The 21,532-nt window shown below is 42.3% G+C and overlaps 1 protein-coding gene across 4 annotated transcripts in view; it reads left to right on the top strand.

Annotated features, from left to right (window-relative positions):
• The window catches only part of GFRA1 (GDNF family receptor alpha 1), a 221,631-nt gene that overhangs the window by 133,639 nt on the left and 66,460 nt on the right, over positions 1 to 21,532 (top strand). For all 4 annotated transcript variants that reach the window (XM_082407847.1, XM_082407848.1, XM_082407845.1 and 1 more), the window contains one exon: positions 13,172 to 13,508. In XM_082407847.1, the coding sequence (XP_082263973.1) occupies positions 13,172 to 13,508 (337 nt within the window). The remainder of the gene's footprint in view (positions 1 to 13,171; positions 13,509 to 21,532) is intronic.

Here is a 21,532-nt window from a genome sequence, read left to right as displayed (position 1 = left end):
GCAGGGCTGTGGCGAAGGTAAAAGCCACTGCAGGTGGAGCGGCTTAATGGGGTATTAATTGGGAAGCAGGTGAAGGCAAATAGGTAGCACAGCAGGTATGTAAATAGGCTCCTGGGGAGAAAGGCATTGAATTTTATGCTCTTTAACTAAAAATAAAGGCCTGATATTTAGCTTATCTTTGCTGAAATCCTGCACTGTGAGGGCCCTGACAACCGTCAACATCATCAATGATTCATTATTATCTCAGCATCATCCAGGCTACTTAATAGGATCTTCAACCTCTTCATTTTTCATTGTTTCAGCTGATTCTTTGGCTTTAGAATGCGTACTTTTTCTTCTCTGTATATATATCATGGGTCAGAACAATTTTTGTAGACTGTATAGTGGAGGTGACATTTCAGCCTGTATCCTACCTTCTGGTACCATCCTTGTGCTCTGGCTCATTGGAGAAACACAGCACATGTACAGTATGAGTATGGATAATAAGACTACCAAGAACAGATACATCCAAATGCATACTGTCCTTCAAAGTAGTCACCTTGAGAAGCAAAACACTTGTTCCAGAGATATCATTGGCTCAAAACCTCTTTAGGAGAACCACTTCATTGGTTATTTTCAGGGCCAATTTGTAGGTGCCCCATATGAAAAAATCTTTATATATATTCATCACTTATTTTCTACCCCTAAACATTGCCCAACATCATCGCCTTTTTCATGACCACACTTAGTGCTAAATGACATTTGACTTTGAAAATCCATCCCTGATACAGAGGTTTGCTGCTGTTCAGAGTATTCCAAAGAACATGCCTTGGGCTTCTAGGGAAGAGTTCCATGAAATGTCTGGAGTGTTGGCAGCCTCTTTGGGATAAGTGTCCAGCTTCTCAGAGCAATGACTTTGCATGGCACACACTTAGAAACTTCTAAATTTAGGTATGCTAGCTTAAAAGTTCAGGCACATTATTTTAAAGCTACCTTTTTATTTTTATGGTAACTTAGAAAACTGTTAAAAACAAACCACTCCATATTTCCCTTCCAGTTGGTGATATGTTGGTGGAAGAGTGACAGGGAACTTAGGTTCTTGGGTACCTGGTTGGCCCACATTTATTGTTTTCTCTGGGAAGAAGGAGCATCAGTTTTGAAGATGTGTTTTTAGCACATTACTGTTGAAATGGCTAAATATCAGTGAAGCTTGCACAGGCTAAATATTAGTGGATTAGTTTGTACCCCATAAAATGAATTAGGTTTACATTATCATGCAGATCTTTTCCTGTAGTTGAAATACTCATTTATTTTATTGCTAATGAGATGTTAGTAATTAAATACCTTTAATTAATGAAAATCAGACAAAAGCAAGGGCTGCTCTTTGTGTCTTCATAAAGATAGTTTGTAGCTCTATCTCATTGCAACTTTTGTCTGTAGGAGGACCACAAATCTGAGCTAGTTGGGATCAAGTGTTCTGGTCCAGAGAAAGTCATTAAAAGATTTCGCTTTTGGAAAATTAAAGGAGTAGGCATTTGGGGATGTTATAAAGATGATCTGAGATTGGGAAAAAAATACTCATAAATGAGAGTCAGTCCTACATGTAATAGCAAATTTCATGGTTGAAGATGCAACAGCATGGAGTACAATTAATAGTTCTGAAGCAGTGGTTGAGTTCTGGGGTAGGCCCCGAACACATAATTAGATTATTAAAAATGGCCTGTCTTAGGCTGAATATTACTAAATTGAAATCCAATTATGGCTTTATGATTTTGCTGGAAAATATTTAGCTGTTTTGCTTGAGTCTTCGTAGAAGATCATTTCCTCTTTGCATCACCATTAGCACATGTCACAATATATTTTCCAAACAAATCTGACCTCAATTATCTTGAATCAATCTTACATTAGATAAAATATATTTTAATGAGTGTTTTTATGTCTGATATTGTAATTGTGCCTCTCCATACTTGAGGAATTAAAAGATGGCGATAGAAGACTTTGCAAAATATCTTTTTAATGAGAGGCATGCCTATTTTAGAAATAACTAAATTGTGCCATCTTAATACACGGAAAGGCATTACGCTCAAATATGTGCCCGAGTGTGCGGCAAGACAAACTTGGTTCAGTTCTCAGTAACTGGCACTGGAACTGTAATAAAGCAGTTGTTTGCAAAGAGATGAGCTTGGAAATTTCATGCACTCCTGCAGTGTGGATTTAAATGCTAAGTTAAATATTTATGAACCCGAGATTTTTATAATTGATCATTGTATGATTTATACACAGTAATTATAATTAGGTTGAAAGAGATTTTAAAAAGCCAGGTTCCTGGTAGCCAAGGCCATTAAATAACGCTAAGCTCCCAAGACAAAAATTAGGTGGGAACCCAGCCATCGAGTTCCGAGCGCCTGTCCCTTTATCCCGTGTACAGTGAGGTACCGCACCTCACCAGGCATCTCACCTGGGCACCAGCTCCTGCATCACCTGCTATCATTTTTCATGCCTTTGTTTCAAACCTAGTTGAACATAAACAAGTAGGAAACTTCAGAGATCCAATGTATAACAAAAGGAAAAGGTGGAGGAGGTTGGAAAGGTTAATTAAAAATGTAATGATCCCATTTGCTGAGACAGCACTATTAATCATTTTGCAGCAGCAAACATGTGACTTACCACTTATAGGAGGCATCTAATTTTTTAAGATATGGATGGTGGGGGGGGGCCACAGTGTGTACTTTATGGAAACGGAAGCTCTCATGGGTGAACTTGGGGTGAGTGAGCATGGGGTGAGCCCATGACTTGTGGTGAACACTGGACACTGTCTTCACCAGACAGAAGAATTATTTCCAAATTCACAGGTATTCAGAATAATTCAGTCACTGTGAACCCCAGAGAAAACTTGGGTATAGCTTGAGGCTTAATGTAGTTGTGGAAGGTATGAAAAAAACGGTGAGGAGGAAATTCATCATCGTGTAATACGATGTGTCTGAAATGGTGTATGAATGACAAAATGGGCTCCAAAGAGCCAACATGTGCCTTTTAAATGTAATTTTTAGCACCCCAGCTGGAAAAGGCCAAGCTCTTGAAGGATCGATTACAAGGGTCACAACCTGTATGATCAAATTTGCCATCTGATCCACGTGGATAGCAGAAGACCAGACTGTAAATGTGAGCTTCCAGAAAAGCTTGCCCTACCTACCCCCTGTGAGGATCTTGGAGCTTTTTACCCATTTTTTATTTGCTAGGATAACACGTTAGAGGGAGCCTATTAGGAGAAGAACAGTAGTTATGTTAACACGGCAATTAATCAAGTCAGAAAGAAAGGGAAAATGAGTTGTGAACTCAATTCTGCAGCCCTAAAAAGAAAGACAGAAAGATATCCGGAAATTGGCAAGCATTTGTAAACAATGGTCTCTCACTGTCTCTTGGGAACTTTCTGCTTAATAAAGCACACCTTCATGCGGGCCATGCAAATTTTAATATAGTTACAGTTCTATTCTACCTCCTAATCTATAGAAATGGATTTCTAGATCCTTGCATCTGTGTTTCATCCTAAACCATTTTGACTGGTTAGCTGGCCCTGGCATTTGCCAATAACAGTGGCGTTTTCTAAGTGTAAGTAATGAGGGGCTGCCAGCCACAGCGATAGCCTCTTTGATTTGGGACAATGTGAGGATTGTACTTGGGATAAAGGCAGTTCCTCGCTCCAGAGGAATTTAGAATGTGAAAGCTTCTCCTAGTGCATAATTCATCCTTGACACCTCCACGTCTCCCTGTCGTTGGAGGGACGTTTTACATTTGCTCTGCCTGTAGGTCAGGGTTGAAATCGTTGGTCCGTGTATACTCTTTGGAGCAGCAGACAACTGAGAGGTCAGCGCCATCGAGCGCTGGGTTGTTTTTGCTTTTTGTTTTTTACATTCTGTCCCTGATCAAGTTTTATCCTAAATAATACTTGATTTTATAATCAGAAAAGGCAGTTTACATTGTAATCGTCAAATCAAAAACCTTGAGGCTTAAACGGACCTTAGATATATCATCTTACGAATGGGGAAACTGAGGCCCACCGAAGGAAAGACACTCAGATAATTGGACCACGTTTAAACCCCCTGCCCCCTAATTCATTGCACCTGACCCTTTTTATTGCATGATCTGGGAGCTGGCCCTCCAGTCGCTGTGAAAGTTATACCTCCCATGCCCAAGAAAACAGGAAACAAGTCACATTAGATGTGATCACAGCCAGAGAGGCTTAGAATGATGATAGAGAAAGCAATATGTAACCTGCAAAGGAACAGCACGGTTATGTGTAACTTTGAAAGGAAAAGCTGGGTAAACGGCCTTCTCCATCCCACAGTGCTGGGCGGGTGCCGGAGGGAGTTCATTAGCCCTCAAAACCCACACGCATACGCCCTCCCCCAGAAGAAAGAATTTCTAGTAAACAGCCTTCATTCTGAGAATGCTTCCCTTTCAGACAGCATCCCAGACATTCTACCGAGTTAAAGAATGAATAAGAGCAGATGGAGGGAGAGATTAGAGGTGGAGGAGGTGGTGGTGGGGTAACATTTTAATGCTGAGCTCTAAAACGAGCTGTGGTGAGGATGGCACTCAGAGTTACAGTAAAGCTGTTCAGAAGCCTTCCTACGCAGGCCAGAAGGCGTGTGTGCCCAGACCGTAAACCAGGAGCGTGCCTGCTCCTCCTCCATGCCGTGTGTGAGTTTATGGGGAGTTAGGTGTGAATCAGTGGCCTAAATTGAATCCTTCCGCCCGTTCCTCCCTCTGCCCTCAAGTCACTGAGGGAGCAGTTTTGTGCACTGGCGGACGCATTTAATACAAACAGGGGATCAATCTTCTTACCAAGTAAAAACTCAACTCTAATTTAAATGTCCTGTGATTTCAGGAGTGTTTATTTTGAACTTCATTACAGCAGGATACCTGAGAGAGAGTTGGAGGTGAATTTGTGAGGACACTAAGAAGGGAGGTGAAATTGGGGCTAAGAGCTGTTTTACATATTCTGTGCATGTGAGACTTTTTTTTTTTAAGAATAGGGTATACATGAATCAAGTTTTTTCAATATTTTGTTTGAACGTTTTCAAACACACAAACAAGTGGAAAAAATTTTACATCAACCTACCATCTAGAGTCTACTATTACATTTGAATGTAGTTGGCTCTGTAAGTATGCATCTACCCATCCTTCTGTCCATCTGTCAATTCATCAAAGTTTTAAAAATGCAGATATCAATATACTTGCCCTAAGTGCTTCAGCATATATACTGTTAACAAGTTTTTAATATTTGTTTATTTCTTTTCCTTTTGAGGTGAAATTTCTATATGTACAAACCTTAAGTGTACCATTCTCTGAGTTTTGACCCAGACTTCTATTTAGAGAACATTACCATCGATCCAGAAAGTTCCCTCTTGCCTCTTCCCAGCCAATCCCCACCTCCATCCCCTGGAAGCAACCACTCTTCTCTTCTGATTTTTTTCTTCGTAAATTAGTTTCACCTCTTCTAGAACTTCACATAAATAGAATTATTCAATGCGTACTTTTTGTGTAAAGCTTTTTTTTTTTTCCACTCAGAACTGTGTTGTTGAGATTCATCCATGCTATTGTGTGTATAAATAGTTCATCTGTTCTTATTTCTGAGTAGTATTCCATTAGGTGGATAGACCACAGTTTGCTTGCCATTCCTACTGATGGATACATGAGCTGTTTCTAGTTTTTCGTTATTATCAACATAGCGCTATCATACTCTTGTCCAAATCTTTTTATGGACATATGTTCTCATTTCTCTTGGATGAATACCTAGAAGTGGAAATGCTGGATCATAGGGTAGGTATATGTGTAGTTTTATAGAAATCTGCCCCAAATTTTCACAAGTGGATGGACCATTTTACATTCCCATTGGAATATATGAGATTCCAGGAGCTCCATGTCTTTGTAAACATTTGGGGTTTTCATACTTTAATTTTAACCACCAGTATATAGTGTATCTCATCATGGTTTTAATTTGCATTTCCCTGATAACTAATGATGTTGAACACTTTTCATGTGCTTACTGACCATTCATATATCTTCTTCTGTGACGTGTCTGTTTAAATATTTGACCCATTTTTCAATTGGGCTGTTTATTATGCTTGAGTTTTAGGCATTCTAAATATATTTTAGATACTTGTTCTTTGTCAGATACATGTTTTACAAATATTTTCTTCTCATCTGTGTTTTGTCTGTTTTTCTTCATTTCTTAAGAAATTGTTTTTTGATGAGTTTTTAACTTTGATGAAATCTAACTTACCATTTTTTTTAATGTTGTTGCTTTCTGTGGTCCTCTCTAAGAAACCTTTGCCTGCTTCTAAGATTATCTTGTTTTCCTCTGAAAACTTTGTGATTTCAGCTTTTATGTTTAAGTCTGTGATCCATCTTGTATTACTTTTTATACATGGTGTGAAGTAGGGATTGAAGTGTTTTTGTTGTTTTTTGTTTTTTACATTGATTTTCGATTATTCTAGAACCATTTGTTGAAAAGATTTCTTTCTGTGTTGTATTTCTTTAGTGACTTTGTAAAAAAATCAGATATGTGGGTATATTTAATCTGAGTTCTGTTTTCTGTTCCATTATCTCACTTGTCTGTGCCTATGCTGTACCACACTGTCTTGATAACTAGCTTTATGGTAAATCTTGAGGTCAGTGTAAAGTCCTTCAATTTTGTTATTCATTTTCAGTTGCTTTGACTATGCTGTGTCCTTTGCACTTCCATATAAATTTTAGGATCTCCTCCATATAAATTTTAGGATCTGCTTGCCAATTCCAGAACACATTATGATTTGGAGATAATTGACATGTTGACAATACTGAGTCCTCTGATCTGTGAACATGGTATATATTTCCATTTACTTACATCTTCTTTAATTTTCTCAGCAGTTCTTTCTGGTTTTCAGTGTAGAGATCTTGCAAATATTGAGTTAAACTCGTTGCTAAGTGCCCCTTTTTTGGTGCTGTTATAAATGGAATTATGCTTTTAATTTTGTTTTCTAGTATTTTTGCTGATAGCTTATAAAAGTACAATTGATTTTTGTATATTAACTTTATGTCCTTTGATTTTGATAAATTCACTTCTTAGTTCTAGTAGTTATTTTGTAGATTCTTTAGGATTTTCTAAGTCATTTATAAGTAGAGATGCCTTCCTTTCCAATACCTTTTACATTGCTTTATTGCAATGGCTACAACCTCCAGTACAGTGTTGACTATAGGTGATAAGAATGGGCATCCTTTCTTTGTTCCTGATTTTAGGCAGGAAAGAATCAGTATTTCACTGTTAAATATGGTTTTAGCTATACATTTTTCATAGGTTCTCTTTATCAGATTAAGAAGGTTCTCTACTATTCTTAGATTGCTAAGCATTTTTTTATTATGGAATGAGTGTTGAAACTTGTTGAATACTTTTTCTTTGTCTGTTAAAATAGTCATATGGTTCTCTTCCTGTCTGTTAATATGGTGAACTACATTGATTTTTAAATATTAAACCAACCTTGCATTTTGGGATAAACCTTAATTGGTCGTGGTACATTATCCTTTTAACATATTGCTAAATCCTACTTACTAAACTTTTTGAATCTATATTTGTAAGGAATATTAGTCTGTAATTTTCTTCTTTTTTCTTATTCATATTCTGCTATTTGGGTAATGCTGGCCTCGTATATCAAGTTGGGAAGGGTTATGAGAATGTTTTGTGTGAGTGAGAATCATAAGCAAAAAGGAAGTCACACATTTACCTGTAATCTGGAAATCAGTTAGTAGTTTCTGCCTCTCTGAATGTGCCAGGTTGTGCATTCTGGAATTTGTCACAGGCTCTGAAATAATGATAAAGAGATGGTGCTCTGCCAGTGTCATTTATTGATGAAAACAGAATCAGCTCAAAGTGAGGCTGAGGCACACCAGGTGCTAAATGGAGTGAACTCTGAGCAATTGGTTTGGACATTAAATCGTTCACCCTATTCCCACTTCATGCAAAACTTTTCCTTTGAAATGTTGCTTTTCTTTTTTGATAATACCAAGAGGAAAACAATTAATTAGTATTTTATGTAGTTTTAACAACTTTGAAAAGGAAGTAAACATTATTTAACAAAGCAGGCATACACTAGGCCAATTTTTTTTCTTCCAGTTTTCTTGAGATATAATTGACATATAGCACTGTATAAGTTTAAGGCATACAGCATAATGACTTGACTTACATATATTTTGAAATGATTACCACGATAAGTTTACATCCATCATCTTATATAGATACAAAAAAAGAAGAAAAAATGTCTTTTTCCTTGTGATGAGAACTTTTAGGGTTTACTCTCTCAGCAATTTTCAAATATATCATACAGCAGTGTTAACTATAGTTATATGTTGTACATTACATCCCTAGTACTTAATTATCTTATAACTGGGAATTTGTACCTTTTAACTACCTTCATCCAGTTCCCCCACCCTCTCCCCTTGCCTCCGATAACCACAAATATGAGCCTTTTTTTCTATGAGTTTGTTTTTTATTTTTGTTTTTTTTGGTTTCACATATAAGTAAGATCATACAGTATTTGTCTTTCTCTGTCTGACTTACTTTACTTAGCGTAATGCTCTCCGAGTCCATCCATGTTGTTGCAAACGTCAGTATTTCCTTCCTTTTATGGCTGAATAGTGTTCCATTGAAAAATATATACCACATTTTCTTTGTCTGCTTTATTCCTTGGTGAATACTTGGCTATTGTAAATAATACTTTAATGAACATGGGAGTGCAGATATTTCTTTGATAAAGTGATTTTGTTTCCTTTGTATATATACCCAGGAGTGGAATTGCTGGATCATATGGTAGCTCTGTTTTTAATTTTTTGAGGAACCTCCATACTGTTTTCTATAGTGACTGTACCAATTTACAATCCCAGCAGCTGTGCACAAGGATTCCCTTTTCTCCACCATCTCACCAGCATTTATTTTCTCTTTTGATGACAATTGTTCTAACAGGCCTGAAATGATATCTCATTGTGGTTTGATTTGCATTTCCCTACCGATCAGCATCTTTTCATGTACCTGTTGGCCTTTCATATACCTTCTTTGGTAAAATGTCTCTTCAGGTCCTTTGCCCATTTTTTTACTTAGGTTATTATTATTACTGCTACTTTTACTATTGAATTGTATGAGTTCTTTATATATTTTGGAAGTAAACCCCTTATCAGAACATGACTTGCAAATATTTTCTTCCATTCCGTAAGTCACCTTTTCATTCTGTTGATGGTTTGCTTTGCTGTGCAGAAGCTTTCTAGTTTGACGTAATTCTACTTGTTTATTTTTTGTTGTTATTGCTTGTGTCATATCCAAAAAAATCATTGCCAAGACCCATGTCAAGGAGCTTTTTTCCAGGCCAATTTTTTAAAACTTGTGTATTATATGGAGAACTTAAAGAGAGAAATAAATTTTCTGGACCTCATGTGTTAAGTTTATTTTTATTATAATTTTATTTGAAGTTTATAAACATAAAACTATCAGCTCTTCTTCTTTGCTTTTATACAATTATAAAGGCAACACACACCAATTAGATATGAACAAAACATTTAAAACAATGAAATACAAATTAATAACATAAATTTAATATGAGGAATGATATTGTTTTGCTGAAACTAAATTGGTGCTTACAATCAGGATGTAGTTCTCTGTTTCAGCATGAGTTCTTTTGAGTTTGACAGGCCTACATTACTGGGTGCCATGTGATGACTTAATTTTTCTGTCATTTTTCTCCATTTGAACTTACATGAACCGTTTGTTCATATATCCCTGGCTACGTCATTTAAGTATTAAGTCAACCTGTGTGCCTCTATTCTTTTCTTTTTAGCCAGAGATCATAAGGTACCATTGAACACCAACGCAAGTGAAATTGTGTTCCGATATCCAGCCTTAAGGGCCTAATCCAGATGACCCAGGATTGGTCATATTAATTTCTTTTAGATTATCATCCCCAAATGCATAATTTAGAAATCTCCTAGCTAGCTGTAGACCTTCAGGAATATCAATCACTGTTGCCAGCGGGCCCAACAGCACATCATTAGAAAGTCTCAAAAGAGGAAAATGCTAGAAGTGTCACCAAAGCCTGGTGGTGGAGGCCCTGGTGATCTGTCAGGGCACATGGTGAATATTTCACTCCTTGAGTCCTGAAGTGCCTGAGTGTGAAAACAGAGGAGCAAGAGAGAAGCCACTTTGGGAAAATCACGATGGAGAAAATGCACCAGGTGTGCTTGTTAAACCAGCAGGATGTACGTGCAGCTGCTGGCTTCCTGCACTGCTCACCTAAGAAGGGCTGAATGTCTTGTTTATTGCCTTCCCCATTAAATTGTTGAATTCAGATGTCATAGGCAGAAACACGCACCTGGGGCATCATAAAATACTGCTTACGGTGCCAGGGTATATCTTTGTGATTCCAGCATATTGGGTTTTCTTAAAGCAAGGCATACCATCAGTAGACCAGGGAGAGTTTTTCATTTCCTGAAATGCTGAACTTGTTGTGTCTGTTCTTCTTTTCTTGTATAAAATTTTATTTTATTTTAGTAGAACATTTAACATGAGATCTATATTCGTAACAGGTTTCTTTTTTAATTTTATTGAAGTATAGTTGATTTACAATGTTGTGTCAATTTCCTCTGCATGGAAAAGTGACTCAGCCTTACACATATATACATTCTTTTCCATATTCTTCTCCACCATGGTTTGTCACAGGATACTGAATATAGTTCCCTGTGCTGTACAGTAGGACCTTGTTGTTTATCCATCCTATATGATAATAGTTTGCATCTGCTAATCCCAAACTCCCATTTCTTCTCTCCCCTACCCCCGCTCCCCCTTGGCAACCACAAATCTGTTCTCTATATCTGTGAGTCTGATTTTGTTTTGTAGATATGTTGATTTGCATTATATTTTAGATTCCACATATAAGTGATATCATATGGTATTTGTCTTTCTCTTTCTGACTTAGTTCGCTTAGTATGATAATCTCTAGGTCCCAATGGGCAGAAGACCTAAATAGGCATTTCCCCAAAGAAGACATACAGATGGCCAAGAGGCACATAAAAAGATGCTCAACATGGCTAATTATTAGAGAAATGCAAATCAGAACTATACAATGAGGTACCACCTCGTACCAGACAGAATGGCCATTGTTAAAAAGTCTATGAATGACAAATGCTGGAGAGGGTGTGGAGAAAAGGGAAGCCTCTTACACCTGTTGGTGGGAATGTAAATTGGTGCAGCCACTATGGAGAACAGTATGGAGGTTCTTCAAAAAACTAAAAATAGAGCTGCCATGTGATCCAGCGATCCCACTCCTGGGCATATACCCAGACAGAACTATAATTCGAAAAGACACATGCACCCCTATGTTCGTAGCAGCACTGTTTACAGTAGCCAAGACGTGGAAACAACCTAAATGTCCATCGACAGATTAATCGATAAAGAAGATGTGGTTTATATATACAATGGAATATGACTCAGCCATCCAAAAGAGTGAAATAATGCCACTTAACAGATTGTTAAGTGCACAATACAGTATTGTTAAGTGTAGGTGTGATGTTGTACAGCCCATCTCTCGAACTTATTCATCTTGCATCACTGAAACTTTATACCTTTTGAATAACAACTCCCCATTTCCCCCTCACCTCAGCCTCTGGCAACTACCATTCAACTCTCTGCTTCTGTGAGTTTGAGAGTTTTAGATACCTCATATACGTGGAACCATACAGTATTTGTCCTACTGGGACTGGCTTATCTCACTTAGCATAATGTCCTCAAGGCTCATCCATGTTGTTGCCCATGGCAGGTCTCCTTCTTTTATTTAAGGCTGAATATCCCATGTGCCTTTTAGATACTAAATGCACTGCCCTGTCTTTTGGTCCCACCCAACCCAGCTAGACTCTGTCTCCTCTCTTGCTAATTCTCAAATGCCTTCATGGTCCCCATCAACTGGACGCATAAAGAGAATGAAAGGGGGTTGCAGAACCCATGAAGGGGCTGAGGCCTGAGCAGGAACTTGCTGGGGATTGAATCCCACGATTGTGTGGTGCTTGTCTGCTGCCTTCTTGCTGTCTCCGGAGGGTCCCTGCTACACCTAATTATCAATTTTCCATGGGCCATCTCATAACTTGGCTCTAGGAGGTTTTTCCATCACTTCGCCTCGCTCGGTAAGACCTATATTATGGGAAATGAGCTTAATTTCCCTTGTCCATTCATCTTTTAACTTTGCCCATTAGACTTGGCCCAGCCAGCCCACCCAGCCACCCCAGTGAGCCCTGCCTCTTCCGTGCTTTCTCTCCAGGCCTCTCAGCGGGCAGCCTGGCAGTGGACAGCACTGGTTTCTCTGACAGCATGAGCACAGAGGGCTTGGACAGAAGGCAACATATGTTTTGTGAGATTCCTAAGGCGTATGGTTTGTAAGCCCATTGAAATTCTATCCAAATTACTAACTGAATTTTTCTAATCTGCAACCTCAGTACTCAGATCCCAAATTTTCTATGCGGTAAGTTAAATGGTAATTGAGGTTTGCAAATTTTTATATAATTTATTCTGGTTTTCTTCCAGTGGCCTGTGAGCTAGAACTTAAATACAGCTTCGATGTAGTTGCTTCTTCCTGTTTAGAGAGCTAGCATAATATTTTGTCTTCTGGGCTCAAATAACCATGCAATTACTCTGTAATCATATAGTAATTAACATGTACTATGTGCATTTATTACATAATTATATTCCTGGAGGATTGCATGGCAATTATACTTACATTCAGCATATCATTTTATATATTATATAATAAACAAGTATATAATTTGTTGCTTTTTTCTTTTATCCTAATTTCAATTTACCAACCAGGAGCTGGAAACTTGTTCTCCTGTTGCCTTGTTTTATATATAGTCGGGCAGGTGCCTGAGCTCCTTTGGCCTTACTCAATACCTCCTAATTATACATCTGAGACAATGCTAGGAGCTTGTGTGCTGCCGTGGGCTCCCAGCCTTTGTGCCCCTGATACTTTCTCATTGTCATGAACTCATTAAGTTATTAGCTTCAAGACTGTACAGAGTTGATCCGAGCTGCCAGCACTGCCAGGTGAATGGCCAGATCCCGGTGAAAGCAGAGCAGCCGCAGCACCCAGCCCTGTGATCACGCTGCCTTTCTCTCCTTTTGCAGCGGAGCGTATCCCGAAAGGGAACAATTGCCTGGACGCCGCCAAGGCCTGCAACCTGGACGACACCTGTAAGAAGTACAGGTCTGCCTACATCACACCGTGCACCACCAGCATGTCCAACGATGTCTGCAACCGGCGCAAGTGCCACAAGGCCCTCCGGCAGTTCTTCGACAAGGTCCCGGCCAAGCACAGCTACGGGATGCTCTTCTGCTCCTGCCGGGACATCGCCTGCACCGAGCGGAGACGGCAGACCATCGTGCCGGTGTGCTCCTACGAGGAGAGGGAGAAGCCCAACTGCTTGAATTTGCAGGACTCCTGCAAGACGAATTACATCTGCAGGTAAGCGCGTGCCGGCAGCCTGGTGATTAAGGAGGTGGTGGAGAGAACCTTTATGCTGCTTCAGTGGCCAGGCTTCTATCTTCTGAATTTCTGCAGGGGGGTGGCGGAGGGGAGTCATTGGGATGGATGGGCCAAAACCTGACCTCTGCCTCCAGCACGAGGTTCTTCAGCAGCTGATCAGCCTTTTGTGCTGAGGAAGGTTCCCGTCTTTAACCTGAGGAAAGCTTTGAGAGGTGCTGGAATGAGGTCAGTAGGACTTCGTAAGCACAGAGGGTCACCTGAGCCCAGGTGAGCTTGAAGGCATGTGCCCCCTCTGTTAGACCTGAGAGCTGCCAGGGGTCAAAAGCGTTAAGTAAGTGGGGTAGCAGGTGCTGGAAATACGGGAGCTCTTGTCATCAAGGTCAGAAAACTGGAAGAGAGCAGCGAGAGGGAGGGATGGAGCTGTATCCAGCCCCGAAGAGGAGAACTTCCAGAATGCCTGAGTCTGTTCTGAGCCATTCAGTCGACGACGTGGCTGAGAGTAGATGCCTTCCATGCTTCTGGATCTCAGCCCCCGTCGAAACCTGGCTGTGTTGTTGAAAAGAGTCACTTCCTTTTCCTTTTTGGCCATTTATTAATTTATTTTAATGTTTGAAGGACTCCATGAATATATTCAATGTGTTTCTTTTTAAAAAAAAAAAAAAAGCAAAAAAGCAATATAGAATTAGTAGAGGGAAAAGGAAGGTTCCGCTTCTCTCTGCTTCTACTTGCTCCCAACCATCACTGTCAACAATTTGATGTGAGTCCTTCCAGAACTTTGGGTTGAATTCATTGCTGATCGAAGCAAGTAGATTTTGGTAAGCAGAGACTTGACTCTTTGCAGCCGGAGGCAAAGCTGGTGCTGCATTCAGAGCACGGGGTGGATGTTGAGTTAGAGATGCAGACGCGGCATCATCGGACAACACCTGTACTTTGCCCCCAGGATAGAGCCAGGAATCTTCAAATGCCATCGCTGACAAAATCCTATGCACTTGATAAATGTTCACAGGTGGGCAAGTAGGTGAGGGTGTGACTTTGTGTTTGTTTTCTTGTAAGTTTCCCATTTCTAAAGAGCAGAGGGCAGGGAAAAAACTGTCTGATAGTTTGAGGATTCTGGTAAACTGAGTTTTGTCAGTTTAAGTTTTATTCTGACAGAATGGAGTCCCATTCTTTCCTTAGACTAGCTCTAATAGTGACCAAAGAAAAATAAAAGTCCTTGTTATCTGTAGATCTCCCGCATGCTGAAGACTTTCTGGAAGTAATATCCCTCCATTTTTTTCCAAGTTTGAAGCTATCTGAGGAAGAACTCAGATGGCCGAGCTTGTCCTGGGAGGAGTCAGGTGCTCAGGCAATGCAACTTCTCCAAAGACTCTTCCTCACCTTCACGCCCCTCTTCCACTGAGACCCTCTTAACTGAGGGCTAGGATCAGGGATCACTGTGCTCTAAGGATCCTGAGGAAGAGGCAGGACCTCCTCGCAGCTATAACCGGGGGAAGCCAATCAGCCAGGGACTCTAAGAACCCCCTGCTCGAGATGAATGTGGTGAGGACAGGACCAAGGGAGAAGCTGTGGGAGCTTAGCCTGGCGTTAGGATGTCAGGGAACAGAGAATCTGAAGACCTGTCCTCTGAAGACCCCAAGTTCCTCTGCCCCTTTAGTCTTTGAGCAGAGGAATCCCTCTGCTAAAAGCAGGACTTTCCAGGGTCTTCCTTGGCTTGAAGCCAGACAGCCCCTCCCTGTCTCTACAGGAGACATTATCCTGTTCGCTGATGGGTCCAAGCCAGGAAGCCTGGAGATGGGAGGCTGCTGTCGGGGGAGGGAATGGAGCAGTGCGTGAGCCCTCCGTCCGCTGGTCCATGGCTGGCAGGCGGAGAGAGCGTGGCGATGGAGCCTTTCCTGCTCTTCTCACGAGGTCTGTCTTGCACGTGAGGTCCAGAGGAGGCTCCTGACACCCCCTGTGCAGGCTCCAAGCCCACCGTGAGGGGTCCATTTGCATTACCTGGCCTGCCCTCCAAAAAGAGAGAATCCTTGGAGAGTTGGTGTGAATCAGTCGAATCAGATTGCTTCCCTGCTAAGCTGTGGTGAGAAATAGCTGGAAGTTTGGGAACTTGGGGTGTTCCGAGGAGGTGGCAGGAGGAATCTGCAGATAATGGGATGGTTTGGGTCCTGTTTGGGGACCAGACTGGTTCCAGGAACTGGTTGTGTTGAGGCAGCCCAAGTAGCATAGCGTGGCCTCAGCTGATGGGGCAGAAAGGAACAGGGGACAATAGGACAGCCCTCACCTAATGACTGACTGCGCCTGGTCACACCAGGGTCGGGCTGTGGTGACAGCGGCCACCAGGCGGTGGGGTGAGGTCGGGCTGGGCTGGAAGCTGCAACCAGAAGCAGTCTCTGTGCTGCTGCCAGATTCCTGGCTCTGGGATGTTTGGGAATCCAGATCCTAGACTCTCGAGGGCCCTCCCAAGTGAAATTTGCTTCCGTGTGATTGGTGGGTTTTATACCGTCTCGAGTCTTCTCTGGGAAAGTGAATCGGTGACTTCCCCTGGTGTTACCTGTCCTTAAGTTATTTATCCCGTAATTTCTTTCCAGAGCCTGAACTTATTACTCATGATTACCCCCTCCCTGTCAGATGTGGTAAATGTAATTTAAGCTGCTAGGTAGGCTAGCGGTGTTTTCTTACATCAGGTTTTATTAATCTTGTCTTTAATTTTATGCCTTTTATTGCATCTCTTCTCAATCCGTCTCGGTGAAGCCCTTGTAGTTGCTACTACGTAGAGCAGCAGCTGGGGCTTCGGCAGGGTTTCGTGTTAAAGCTGCTCTGACACAGACCCATTTGGAGGAATGGAGGTACCCCCAATGGGATGACTAAAGGCCCAATTTGAATATCCCCAAAGCGAAGGGATAGCAAGAGGGAAAATCGCTTCCTAAAAAGCATATTCTTTGAAAGCTTACATTTCAAATGCTCCGTTGCCATCTCAACATCAGGGACTGTCAAAGAGCTGCTGCAGCTCATTAAAACCTCCCTGCACTTAATGTTTTCCAGCTCGAAGCACACAGGTTTCCTTCCCCAGAGTCCAGCGGTGCCTCTGTGCAAAACCTGTCTCTCCTGCGTTGTGCCTTCAAACAGAGGAGATGCAACTTTAGCTTTTCCTTTTGACTTTGTTTTCTTTCCTCCTTTTCCCTTTTAGGGAAGCTGACAGGTTTCTTTCCTCTTGGGGTGGTTGGGGAGAGGCGAGAGCTTGACTGTTTAGGCCTCCAAGCTCGTCTGCAGAAAAGCAAACGCAGAGGTGTTATTAGAAGGCTGTGATGAAATTCAGAGCCTCCAGTTCTTCCCCTGAAGCACAGTGTCTCCCATGCTAGTTGTCCTCCGGTTGCTTTCCTTAGTGCCTGGAAGGATGTCAGGATGGGGTTTGGTCCTAAAGGAAGCATATTCCTTTATTCCCGATGCAAGTGGTTATATATACAAAATTTAAACTTGTGCCTCTCCTCCTTTCCCTCAAATTCTGACATCCACACTAAGCTCAGCACTTGGGCTCTGGCTCAGGATGCTACAAATATGTTCATAGCTCTTTAATTTTTCTAATTAATCACTCAGGCGCCTCTGCTGTTCTTCATTACCAAAAGGGCTGGCATCTTCCTCTTGAGCATGCCCCCTCCTGTTTTCATCTAAGAATTATAGTTATTTTCCAAAACCTGTTCTGCTTCCAGTGCCAGGAAAAGAGGGAGCCCGAGGCTACTGGCCAGCCTGCCTGACCTGTGGGTTTAACTGCTGCCACACGGTGTCGCTGTTGTGGACAGCCCAGAGGTTGCTTTGTGGTTTGGTGACTGTGCCCTTCTTGGTCGTTCTGCACCTGCAGCAGAGGTGCTGCATCTTGGGTGCAGAGTAACAACTCTTAGTTCATACTCAGCATGCAGCCAGCGTTTCCCAAAGCGTGACATTTTGCCCTGGGGGCTGGGTCCTAAGGGGTTCCCGCCAGAGCCAGCCCTCCAACTTGAGCACACAGTATCTCAGACTCTCCCTTTCCTGGCAGTGTGTGCTAGATGGATTTGAGTGTTGTATTTGCATTTTCTCTCTTTTCTTGTTTTATTGTGGTAAGAACACAACGTGAAATCTACTCTTTTGACAGGTTTTTAAGTGCACAATATGGTATTATCTATAGGCACAATATTGTACAGTAGATCTCTAGAACTTATTCATCTTGTATAACTGAAGTTTTATTCCCACTCATCAGAAACTACCTTACAAGGGGATAAGGGGTGGGGGAGGAATAAATTGGGAGATTGGGACTGACATATGCATACTACTATATATAAAATAGATAATTAATAAGAACCTGCCGTATAGCACAGGGAACTCTACTCAATACTCTGCAATGGCCTGTATGAGAAAAGAATCTAAAAAAGAGTAGATATGTGTACATGTATAACTGATTCATTTGCTGTACACCTGAAACTAACACACTATTGTAAATCAACTCTACTCCAATAAAAATTTTTAAAAAAAAGAAACTACCTGCTTACCCCTCCCCCTAGTTCCTGGCAGCTACAATTCTGTTCTTTGCTTCCACGAGTTTGATGATTTTAGATACCTCATGTAAAGTGGAATCATGCAGTATTTGTCCTTCTGTGACTGTTTTATTTCACTTAACATAATGTCCTTCAGGTCAATCCATGTTGTTCCATATTGCTTTTTTTAAGGCTTAAACAGTGCTTGGTCAAGGGTACCTCATACCTTTTGGAAAGATTCTGATAATGCTGAACCTCAAAAGGGAAGGGATCAGGGCCTCTGTGCCCTCTGTCTCCAAGGCTTTTTTGCGCTGGCCCCCTTCCACCAAGATTTACTTGCTCTTCCCGGTGCCCAGGCTGTGTATCCTCATTGTTTCCAAGAGTGGTAGCTTTGACCAAGTGACCAAGTACATATGGTTCTACCTTTTCCCAGGGACTAAGGATCCTATAATTGTATCCTGGAGACCTGTTTTTTTTGTTGTTTTTGGTGGTGGTGGTGGTGGGTTTTTTTGGTTTTCTTTTTTGTTTGTTTGGTTTTTTGGGGTGGTTTTTTTTTTAGCATAGCCAAGAAGATCTCCCTTGGTATAGCTCCAGAAGAACAGCATATGTAATTTTCAAAATTCTGCCCTAGCCAGCACCGCATTTTCCACACTGAGGCTGACCCTATTATACTTAGAGGAAATATGTTGTTGTTAATTTGTTAACTGGGGCAACTGGGGAAACATGTCACAAGACCATGCAGCAAATTTCTTCTCCAGTAACTTACTTGGTCTGACAGTGTTAGTGCACCTTTAAAAGGTGAGGAATGTATTTCCTTTGCTTGGAATCAGTCCTCTTTTGCACAGTAAACTGTGGCTCTTAGAGATCTGGGACATCCTCTGCTGTTTGGGCTACATTCCTGAGTTGAAAACTGGATTCTACATCACTGTATCCGGGCCTGTCTTGACATGTGGCAAAGTGCAGGAGAAAATGGCTCAGAGGATAATTAATGCCTAAAACTAGAAGGGTAGATTAATTTGGCACTCAATTTTACTTTACGCTGATTCATTCACAAATGGAAATCAGCAATTAGACAATGCAAACTTCTGAACCATGGAAAGAAAGGTTTGGGAATATGAGAAAATACAAGTAGAACATTTTCCAGTTCATTTGAGCAGTTTTCATTTCAAATGATTACATGGGTGTCTTTAGCGATGCAGAGTGCCGAATCGCTCGTTTTTTAATGCGCCCCACCTGCGCGAGCTGCCTGCCCCGCCCCGGCCCCCTGCATCTCTTGGCTGGAGGCCCCCTGGACTCCTGGTGAGGTGGGGGGCTCCTGTGTGTGTACGGTGGTTCATTAAGCAAAAAGCACGGACGTCCTCCAGCACGTGCTGGATGGGGGGAGGAACGCACCTCCCGGTGGATCTTCCAAACCTCCACCCCCAGCCTGTGCATCCACTCAGCGCCAGCTAAGCAGGGTCTGAGCTCACCGCATCCCTGGCCAACAGGGGTAACCTGAGCTGTGAATCAGGCGGGAACCCGCTGCAACTTGCTCTATCTTGTTGCCTCCTATCTCTTTCCTTATCTCTCCTTTGGCAGGGACGGGTGTGAAGCCATTTGTCTGTTCCTGCTGGAGCCTGTTGCTAAAAAACACCTGTCCAGATTTACTCAGCGTTTCCCACTCTCCCCAGCCAGCCCCTCCCGGTGCTGCCCAAGCTCAGGGGCTCCACTTCCTTCCCCTCACCCCTTCCCTCACCTGCCCACGTCCTCACCAGAGTCACACTGGCCACTCTTGGCCCTGAGACAGAGAGATTCAGACACTGCTTTACATTTGTACATTCTGCCAGTTATTAGAACCACGTGGACAGATGGAGTCTTGACAGCAGAACTGTCTTTTACTGCCTTTGAGTATGAAAGCGGAGGGGAAAGGAATGGAATTGTATCTGCCCAGAAAGCCCAAAGAGAGCCCCATATTTCTTTGGGGGAAGAGGTGTCATAGTGGAGGGTCTCAGGACCCATATTCAGACTGAGCCTCAGCAGGTGAGAAGCAGGGAACATCAAGCAGAAAGAAGGCACTCAGTTTTGGGAGGACATAGTGAAGGGAGTGGGAGATGTGGGTCTGGGGTCTGTCCTGGAGCCAGAGGGAGAAAAATTAGTGTGATACAAAGGCAAGAGGTTGAGGGCCTCCGGTGCCATGTTGAAGTGTTGGATTTTACCCTACAAGGGGCGGGGGAAGCGAGATATGATCAGCTGGACCTCAGAGAGTGCCCAGGTGGCAGTGTGGGGCAAGGATTGGGGTGGGGAGAGGCCAGGAGGCCAGATAGGACGTGCTTGCAGTGGACCAGATGAGGGGTGACCAGGAGAATAGAGTTAGCGCATAGGAAATCTATCCATTCATCCATCCACCCAGCCACCCACCCACCATCCAATCTATCCATTCATCCATCCACCCAGCCACCCACCCACCCATCCATCCATCCATCCATCCAACCAGCTGGTCTGCAGTTACTGTGCCAGGAGTAAAGACCTGGCTCCTCACCGGCCGTGCAGAAGAGAAGGCAGGTGCACATATGGTCATTACAGCCTGGTGTGGGAGTCTGTGGTCAGGAAGGTACAAAGTGTTGCAGGAGGACAGAGATAAGAGCAGCCAACTTGGCCTTGGCCTGGAGGGTCAGCAAGGCTTCCTGGAGAAGCTGTCATCTGAGCTGGGCTGGAAGGACGAGAGGCATGGGAGAGACCACCAGGGGTAGAAAGGGGACAGAGGCCCGGGGCTGCGGATTTGAGGAAGATGTGGGAGCAGCAACCCGTTTACTGGGTTTTAATGATGAGAGGCACTGAGCCCCATGATCTCAGCCCACGTGGAGGAGCTAAGAACCAGCCTGATCTTGCTAACTCCAAAATCTGGTTTCTGTCATTCTTTCCAAATGATTGTCTTTCATGACAAGAATACAATGTTCTTACACCGTTCAGCCTTACTACCTTTAGTTCCAGACAGGCAGAATGATAATCCCGTCCAGCCTCGGGTCTAGACGCTCTTTATGGCTCAGTAACTAAGACAGCATCAGTTTTAAAGATAGTTTTCACAGAGCGTTAGGACATAATGTCCATCACAGCCTCCTAGCATCACTTAAAACATTAAAAAAGAAAAAAAGCTACTCAGGTAATATGTGGTCATTAAGTTCTTACTTTAATTTCCTTTTGAGCATTCATTGCTTTTTATAGAGTGGTTTCTCTGTGACAGCTTACTGATTGCAAGAGTCATTTCTACAAACAGGAAAAAAATCTTTCCAGACCACACTGGTTTTCTTCTTATTATTAACTCAGTCATTTACTCAGGCACATTCACTGAGCACAGTCTGTCTGACCCAAGGGTCCTAGGTGTGTAAGTCATGTGACCGTTACCCGGGAGCTCCCACGAACCTGGTTGCTTGGACTCCGTAACTCCCTGCTGAAGTGTCACTGGAGTTTAGAGTCCTTGACCCTCACGTCTCCCCAGGCAGCAGATACCAGGGACCTGGCTGT

The sequence above is a fragment of the Balaenoptera borealis genome (assembly GCF_965194805.1).
Source record: "Balaenoptera borealis genome assembly, chromosome: 10".
Classification (NCBI taxonomy): domain Eukaryota; kingdom Metazoa; phylum Chordata; class Mammalia; order Artiodactyla; family Balaenopteridae; genus Balaenoptera; species Balaenoptera borealis.
This window is presented reverse-complemented; position numbering and strand designations above follow the sequence as displayed.